General features: G+C 31.8%; 1 protein-coding gene across 1 annotated transcript; it reads left to right on the forward strand.

The window, feature by feature from the left end:
- Window positions 1–3,363: 3,363 nt before the first annotated feature.
- On the forward strand, window positions 3,364–6,072 carry LOC25491083 (isoleucine N-monooxygenase 1). Its single transcript, XM_013604999.3, has 2 exons — window positions 3,364–4,376; window positions 5,264–6,072. The coding sequence occupies exons 1-2, from the start codon at window positions 3,405–3,407 to the stop codon at window positions 5,891–5,893; spliced, it is 1,602 nt and encodes a 533-aa protein (XP_013460453.1). The 5' UTR covers window positions 3,364–3,404; the 3' UTR covers window positions 5,894–6,072.
- Window positions 6,073–9,583: the final 3,511 nt, after the last annotated feature.

Here is a 9,583-nt window from a genome sequence, read left to right on the forward strand (position 1 = left end):
GTCTCATTTTGATGATGACAGAAAATGTAAGAGAACCTATGGTTTTAAACCTTTTTGATATGGTCTCGCATTTATCATTCATGACTTATGTAATTGAGAACATCTTGAGTTTGTCTCAATCTTATAATTAATCCATGTGACAAAAAATGTAAGAGAACCTATGGTTTTACACCTTTTTGATATGGTCTCGCCTTTATCATTCATGACTTATGTAATTGAGAACATCTTCAGTTTGTCTCAATCTTATAATTAATCTATGCGACTTATTTACAATTGTGTATTGTTTATAGTTGGAACCCTTTATGTGTTTTATCATCACTTATGTGTAATTGACAACCTTTTGATTTGGTCTCATCAATTTATCAGGTTTAGTAGCTAAAATACATTACTGTATTATGTTTCCCAAATTAACCATTGCATTGTAAAATTAGGATAAACATTACATCAGATCTTTTCACATTATATCAACAACATACTTAAATTACTTTAAATACATTCAACATTCTACTAACACATAACTAAGCTACACTTTAAATACATTGACAACATCATACTAATCCATCAACATCATACTAATCCTTCAACATTCTACTAACACATAACTAAGCTACACTTTAAATACATTGAAAACATCATACTAATCCATAAACATCATAGTAATCCTTCAACATTATACTAACAAAAACTTAAACTACTTTAGGTACATTGAAAAAATCATTGTCATTAACACAATGTTAAACCCAAAACATAAAAACCCAAACATTATTGCAATCTTGGACCACCTCCTACTATTACACAACTCTTCTTTTAGGAAACAAACTTCATGCTTCAACTTCCCATTTTTCTTCTTTAGCCTAGCAATCTTCATATCACGTTCATCAACATCACCATTATCATCATCAGAAAGAAATTGAAAATAGTTGCAGCCACTATCAGATCGGTTCCTCCAATTTCTACATCCCCAAAACTTCTTTCCATAATTAGGGTTTCTCATGTCAGTAACAGTTTTCATAACTAAAAACTCACCACATTGACATTTTCGAATCTGTCCCTTAAACCCAGAACCTACAGATCCAGAGATGGCCCTTCCATTTTCGTTGTTGCTGTTGCTTCTGCGGTTAACATGAGAACCTGCACTGGACATGTTATCGAAAACGGAAAAGAGAAGAAGAAGAGTAGATGAAGAGAAGATGAAGAAGGATGTGAATCTGATAAAGAAGAAGAACAAACCCTAATTTTTGGGGAAAAATTAGAAAGGAAAAAGAAAACAACAATAAAGAAAAGAACCTTATATATTGATGAGTCATATATTGCCAAGTCAGCCCTTAAATGCCACCTATGCTCACACTTGACGGAATTGAATTAAAAGTAACAGATGGGACCAAAACATGTAACGGAACAAAAGTTAAAATACCAAAACGGACTTTTTTTCAGTTATGGGACCAAACCGATACCAAATAATTAGTTAAGGGACTAAAATAGCAATTAAGCCTAGAAAATATTTATTACGAAACATTAATTTTCAACCTCTAACAAAATAAATTGACACAATTTCCTAAATATAATTTCTACATTAAATTCCTTAACATGTACCCTAAAAACAGAACTTAACATTCCCTTATTTTAATTACATCAAACCATCGTATTCAGATACTATCATTTTTATTGTATGATTAAGATCCATTATAAGCTAAAGAGAGACATAGACAAAAACAACACTGAATCATAGTACCACGTAGGTCCCATTCATTATTAATTCTTACATAATTTTTTCAAACTTCTATGTGTACTTCCCTTTTCTAAATGAAGATACTCCTAAACGAGTTTCAGATGCATGATGAATCTCAGATGTACCTAACGAATTTTTGGAAGGACTTTACATTACACGGAGACCTTAAAATGAAGGGAACACTCGGTCCAGCGTACGTACACGTCTCTTGCATTTGCAATAAATGAGTAAAATGTGTTAAATATCAATGTCTTTTTTATAATAAAAATATGAGTAATTTCTAAAATTTTAAAAGATATTCAATATTTTTGTTATGTTTGGTAAAAAATAGTGGAGAAACTAATTTACAGCGGATGATTTATAAGCTAACTAATGTATAAGGTATTTTATTGAATTTGTAGTATTTGATAAAATTAATGGTTGAATTAACTTTTATATATGAAATGACATAAAAAAATACGTATTCAATTAATATTCATTTCTTTCGGTTAAGATTGCAAGATAAAATTGAGATAAATAGTGATTAACTACAATATTTAACTTAACTTTAATTATCTTATTGAAAACTTATAAGCTCATGAAAATAAGCTATAAATTTGTGTATAAATGACGGTTACCAAATATGTCTTTCTCAATAATACGAGTTTATAAGATACTAACCATAAACTCGAATATATGTCTTATCAATTGAGGTATTAACTGTTTTCGCCCAAGTTCAAAATATGTTGTTTTCAAGATACTTCTTCTTGCCACATTTATAAATAAAAAATAACTTTTTAAATTTATTAAATATTTAATGTATCCGATCACATTTATAAGTTAGATACAATTGTTATTCAATATAATTGTGATCGGAGAAAGTAAGAGTTGAAGAATTTGTGAGCCTCATGTTAGTATAGGTATGTCCCTACATTGTGAGCCTCATGTTAGTGTAGGTATATCCCTACATTGATGCCTTCGTGGAGAGAATTTTCCTCAAGTTTAAAATATGCATTTTCAGTGTACTGCCTGCGTTGGGTGTAGTGTGGGCCTTCAAGGCATTGTTCCTTGTAAAGGACGCATCATTGAATTGAGAATTGTGTGTTTATACACTATATATTCTTAGCCTCAATTTTTAACCAACGTAAAACTTTTTAGTATAGCAGAACAATTACAACAACATCTAATGTCATAAATTGACAAATTATGCTAAAAGGTAGTGATGCAACTTTCAGAAACTATTTATTACTATATTTGTCTGTGATTATAAATCTCCTGATACAAACAAATGATAATTTAGTAAAATTCACATATAAACTAGACACATTGAGTATACTACCAACTTTTTTTAATATGTATTAAATTAGTTAAGGGGGTTATAATAAGGGACGAAAGGAGTATTATTATCATATACTCTCTCCGGTAACATTTATAAGCAAAAACCAATTTTTTAAATTCATTGAATATCTAATGTATTTGATATAGATTATAAACTAAATACGTTAGGTATTCAACCAACCTAAAAAGTAACTATTTACTTATAAATGTGATCGGATGGAGTATTTTAATAACTAAATAAGAAAGTACATTGGAGTTTTATTCTATTATAAATAGGACTTAGACTTCTCATTAGTGACCAAGCTCAACCACTTAAAACATATTGTTCCTTTGAACCTTGATTTGTTTTTGTTTGAAAATGCTTTCCCAAGGTATGAGTTACATTCCTAGTTTCCTCTGGTTACCATCCCAGTCCTTTTGCCTTTTCTTCATTAATATTCTTTTTGGTTTTATGATAATCAAAACCATAAAATACTACATTGTTGAGAATCCTAACAAACCTAAACTTCCCCCAGGTCCCAAACCATGGCCTATAGTTGGTAATCTTCCTGAAATGCTTGCAAACAAACCTGCAACTAGTTGGATACACAAGAAAATGGAAGAATTGAACACTGAAATAGCATGTATTCGTCTAGGAAATGTCAATGTTATCCCTGTTACTTGTCCTTCCATTGCCCGCGAATTCTTGAGAAAACATGATGCTGATTTTGCATCAAGACCAATAACCATGGCTAGTGATATCATTTCCAATGGCTACGTGACCTCAATTCTTGTACCCTATGGCGAACAATGGAAAAAGATGAAGAAAGTTCTTGTTAAAGATTTGTTCTCTTCACGAAGGCATCAATGGCTTCAAGATAAAAGGAACGAAGAAGCCGACAATCTTATGTTTTACGTGTACAACAAATGCAACAATGGTGGCCTGGTGAATGTAAGGATTGCTACTCAACATTATTGTGGTAATGTGTATAGGAAATTGTTTTTTAACACAAGGTACTTTGGAAAAGGTATGAAGGATGGAGGGCCTGGTCTTGAGGAAGTTGAACATGTTGATGCTGCTTTCGTAATGCTTAACTGTGTTTTTGCTTTCTCTGCATCTGATTATATCCCATGCTTGAGGTTACTTGACTTAGATGGCCATAAGGGCAAGGTAAAAAATGCAAAGAGGATAATCAACAATTATCATGATTCCCTCATTGAAGAGAGAATCAAACAATGGAATGATGGATCAAAGAATGTTGAAGATGACTTGCTAGATGTTTTGATCACGCTGAAAGATGCCAATAATAAACCATTATTGACAACGAAGGAGATCAAGGCACAAATTATGGTAAGACTTCACTCACTTGCTTTTCTCTCCCCTTACCTTTATAAACACGTTTAAATTTACATGTAGTGAGAGTTTAAAATAGTTTTACATATTTGCAAAGACTTGGTCTAGTGGTAAAACGATAGACCTTGAACACGAAAGTCACAGCTTTTGAATGATAGTTTATCTAAAACCAAATTAAACGATTCTCTTTTTAAAAAAAACAAGGACAATTACACTTTTGAAAGCAAGTGAAAAGATTCATTAAGTTGAAGGAAACAATTTATTAATTTTCTCTGGACAATGAAACGATTAACTTTGATGAGTAAAACGATTCACTTTTTGAAAAACAACAAAAATAACTTTTTGAAATATGCATCATTTTTTCACCGTAAGAAGTAAAACGACTCACTTAGAAAAAATGATGTATATTTCAAAAACCAACACCTAGTTTATGAATGCAAGGTTTAGAACAATGCAATCGATATGAGATTGTGAAGACAAGATTATATGAGTTACTTTAGTACACAAATTCTATGCTTAAGTTTTGACATACATTCAAAACCATCTAATCAAAACAAGCAATGCACTCTAATTGTGAAACCATTCAAAAATCTATATTTTTAACTTCATTTTCTCACATATTTCCTAAACATATATAAGCATTTTTTAAGTCCGAAGGTCTTCCTTGATTTAGATTAGGGCATCATCCCATCACCCTAAATTTTTATTAGGAATTAGAAATAGTTTTACGAATTTTACTATTTAAATATTGTGTCGGTATGTATATATTTTTGAAGAGATTTTGTGTACGTATATTTAAAAATTAAACTCTATGATTTGATTGAATATGTGCTTGGTATATATTCAAATTAAACTCAATATATGCGCATTAAACTTCTATGTAGGAATTGATGTTGGCATTCGTAGACAATCCATCAAACGCAGTTGAATGGACATTGGCTGAAATGTTAAATCAACCTGAACTATTTGAAAAGGCCATGGAAGAATTGGACAATATAGTTGGTAAAGATAGGATGGTCCAAGAATCAGATATTCCTAAACTCAACTTCTTGAAGACTTGTGCACGAGAAGCGTTTCGCCTCCACCCCATAACTGATTTCAATGCTCCCCATGTCTCTATAAAGGATACAATGGTTGGAGACTACTTCATACCAAAGGGAAGTCATGTATTGCTTGGAAGAAGTGGTCTTGGGAGAAATCCAAAAGTATGGACTGAACCCTACAAATTCAAGCCAGAACGTCATCTTAAGAATGATGGGTCTAATATAGCTTTGACAGAGCCAGAATTGAAGTTCATAACCTTTAGTATAGGAAGGCGAGGTTGTCCTGGTATCATGCTTGGCTCCACAATGACTATAATGCTATTAGCTAGGTTACTTCATGGCTTCACTTGGTGTTTACCTCCCAATACAACAAGAATAAAGTTTGTTGAGTCCAACGGTGTTATGGTTCTTGATGAGCCATTAACGGTTGTAGCAAAGCCACGATTAGCAGCAGAATTGTATGGCTTTTGAAGTATGGGAAAATAAGATTCTAAGGCTTAACAAATTCACATGTTTATCTTCATTTTACAGTTATGTTATGTAATTAGGTTTGAATCTATGTTGGTTTTTGTATATAGAAGCTTTGATGCTTTAAAGGCACGAAGCTTGAAAAATGGAAAATATACTTATATAGATTGATATTAATTTCATACATCGTTCATTTAACGTTGCTATTAAGAAGTTATCGTTTTCTGTTTGGGCATAGTTTTATTAAACGAAAATGAACTCTTTTGCATAGGGGTTTAGTTAGCTATTTATAGAATGAAAGATAAACCAACTCTTAACGTGCTTGGATTACATGTATCTTCGAATTTCCATTAGCCTTCCTTTGCTAGTTTCTTTCTTTGAATTTGAATCTTTGAAGATAAAAGACTTGTGACCGATTGCTTGAAAGCATTCTTGAACACAGTTGATATGACATAGTTTTTAGAAGTTATGTAACTTGAATATTGAGTAGCTCTAGATGTTGCTTGGAGTCTCCTTATTTCGATATAATAGTCTTAAAATTTTTGTATTTTTCTCTATTTTCAATGAAAATAGGTATGATTTCGATCAAAACATTGTTATTCAAAATTTGAGGTGCTCATGAATGACATTTTTCAAAAGAATTTTGATTTTTGACATTTTAAATAAGTGCGTGAAAATGAATCTCCTTTTAAGCGAGAAAACATTTGTTACCTTATTTGCATCTCAGTCTTGGGAAGTGTAACGATTTCTCACGCTGCCTTGGTAATTGGCCCAATTGAAACCTAGTTTCACATGACTTCCGAAGTTTTATTCTCCACAACATGTCGTTATGACTTCACGTTCGTGTGAAGAAAATCATCTTAGGTTTACTTATAAATATTTTTGACAATCATAATTCCATATTTCTAATATCAGATTCCCAATTTTAAAAAGAAAATGTCTTCTTCATCCAAAATCCTAACAAAAACTCATCTTGCCTTTGAAACTAATGAGGTTATTGAGAAGGAAAAATTGATTATGTTCTAGAACTTAAGGAAGACGAAGCCATGTGAGCTTTCTGGCGATCTCAGGTAACTAATTCCTTTCATTATTCGAGATCTTTATTTTGTTTCCCTGAGACCACTCTCTTCATCAAAACATCTTTAACACATATAATTGTTCTTTCCAAACAACCCTAATTTTCCACTTTGAGATTTTAAACCTCCTATAAACTAAAAACAACTTACAATAAAAGAAGCGTTTAGGTCAATGTATGGAAATGATAATCCACCAATTTATAAATAAATGGTTATGAGAATTTGGACTCCCACTTTGGAGTATAAAGTTGTTTATAAACTAGACATGATTTCCACTAGCTATAATCAATATATTCAGAACTATTATTTGAACTCAGAAGTACTTTCAAATAAGGAGCAATGTTGCTTTCCTCTTGTTTTAACTTCATACCATTGAGTTTTCTGTTCCAAACTAATTGGCAATTACCATTCGTAAAACTTTACAACCTAGGGCTAGACTCATCCGTAAAGGACATCAACTAGTTTGAGCAAGCTTAATTTATCTAATCTTTATGAAATTTTAAACGACTTATATGATGTTCTTTCCTAGAGTTCTGATACAATCACAAATGTAGGCTGTTCCTTTTAGCTTTTGTAAATTTGGTTGAATGTTTATCACCAAATTTAAATTAAGTCATCATACCTTATGATAATCTTTATTGTAGTAATCTGGTAGATGTAACCAAGCATAACAATCCCCCATAATCTATCCTTGCTTAGCAAAAATATTTCGAGTGGTTTCTAAACCTTAAAGATACTCACTTATTCCCTTTCGTTAGTCAAAGAAAAGGTCCCACTTCGTTCACACAAAGTTGCTTTCGTCTCCTATTTTGAAGGAATCAAGAGGCCCCCTATTGGGTTTATTGTGGGAGAGCTTCGCGCCATAAAAAAAATTGTGTTTGCTTGGCAACTTTTTTTGGCCCGGACACCAGGTTAACTTGTGAAGAAGATGTGTAATTGTGGGAAATGATATAGGAGGTTCCACTTGGTGCCCAACAATGGCTGAATCATAGGACCGTCTATTTGTGCAGTGTAGTGTTTGGTATGACATTCTAAAGTTGCTTGGAGTAATTACCATCCTTTTCGTTGAGGAATTCCTGCAACTAGAAGCTTGTTTAGAGTTATTCCGGAACAAAAAGAGGTCGAAAGGATTATTATTGGTATGACATTCTAAACTTCTTGACTAAATGTCCTATGAATACATATGAATGGTTTCATAACCTAATAGATTGTATTTTGAGGTAGCATTGATGTAATAGTTGTGTCACCAAATTAAAAGTGTCATCTTAGTGTATTTTTTTGTTGAGAAAAGTTTGATATATTAAAACATATAAAGAGGACCTAATCCGTACCAAATATAAGCCCAACTATCCTTCACTTTTTTTTTTCTGGACTATTACTTTTTCCATCCTATGATTTTATTGCACATCTTATTTTTTTCCTTCTAAAATACCATTTGTTCAGATTCAATAACATGAACAACATTTCAGATTATATAATCTGAAAAGGATAAAAACTATTATAAAACAAAACACCCTGCTAATGTTTGTATAGGTCTCTATAAACATACAGTTCGGAAACTACAATCTGAAATCCCTTAAATAATTCGGCTTATGTAATCCGAAAAGTGTAAAACACCCTAAAAGAGGCAAATTGTGGTGTAAAAACACACATTTCGGATTATATAATCTGAAAAGTCATAAAATAGTTCGGATTATATAATCGGAATGGTATTAGGATTGAAACAGTACCGAAACAGACTCATTATTTTTTGTGTGATACATACAAATGGTAAGTCCTTTGATATAAACATGCGTTCGTGAAATTATAATTAAATACTTTAATGAAAATGACAAGAAAAAACACAAATTCAACATAGATATTGTATGAACTAAACATAAATTATCTGTAGGTTACAACCAATTATTTTGTTGTGAATTCGTTGAAAAATCACACCAATAACTTGATGTGTGGGGGAAATTAACCAAGAAATAAAACCAACGTGGGTGACAATAATAATTCAAGAAAAAAAAATAACAACAAGAGATGAGAGAAGACGAAGAAGAAGAACATAAGAGAATTTGCTTATGTAGTTCGGTCCAAAACTGACCTACTATGGGGGAGAGAGCATGTCTCTTTTCCACTATAATTATGAGTTTCTTTACAAAGAGATATCAAAGAGTTACAAAAATCAATTTCAAACCTAATTCTATTCAAAGTCCTGAATCTCTCCCCGTGACCAAGATATTATATCCTAACAATGTTTTGTTCAAGGTGAATCAAAACAATCCAAATCCTAGTGTTTGATGCCAAGAGAAATCTCTACAAAACCCTAGTTTCTTGTTTGCTTCTAAACCTTGTTTTTCTACTCTCCCTCTATCTCCATCTAATACAAGATCTGTATTTATAGTGAAATATAACCCTAAAAAATAGGATCAAATCTCATGCTGAAAATACGTTTTTATTTTTCTTCTTCAGCGCAGAATCGTAGCACGATAAGTAACATGATTTCTTACGAGAAAAACTGGTCAAAAATCGTGCTACGATTTTGGCAGATTTTCAATCCTCAATTTTGAGTCAATTCTCAACATATTCAAACATAAAATTAAAAACACCGTAAAACTACTGGGAAGCCCTA

This window comes from Medicago truncatula, chromosome 3 (assembly GCF_003473485.1).
Source record: "Medicago truncatula cultivar Jemalong A17 chromosome 3, MtrunA17r5.0-ANR, whole genome shotgun sequence".
Lineage (NCBI taxonomy): Eukaryota > Viridiplantae > Streptophyta > Magnoliopsida > Fabales > Fabaceae > Medicago > Medicago truncatula.

Bases quoted from the DNA above. Each gene is read 5' to 3' on its own strand.
- LOC25491083 (XM_013604999.3), top strand. From the start codon at position 3,405: ATGCTTTCCCAAGGTATGAGTTACATTCCTAGTTTCCTCTGGTTACCA. The intron at 4,377-5,263 runs GTAAGACTTCAC...ACTTCTATGTAG, and splicing joins AGATCAAGGCACAAATTATG to GAATTGATGTTGGCATTCGT.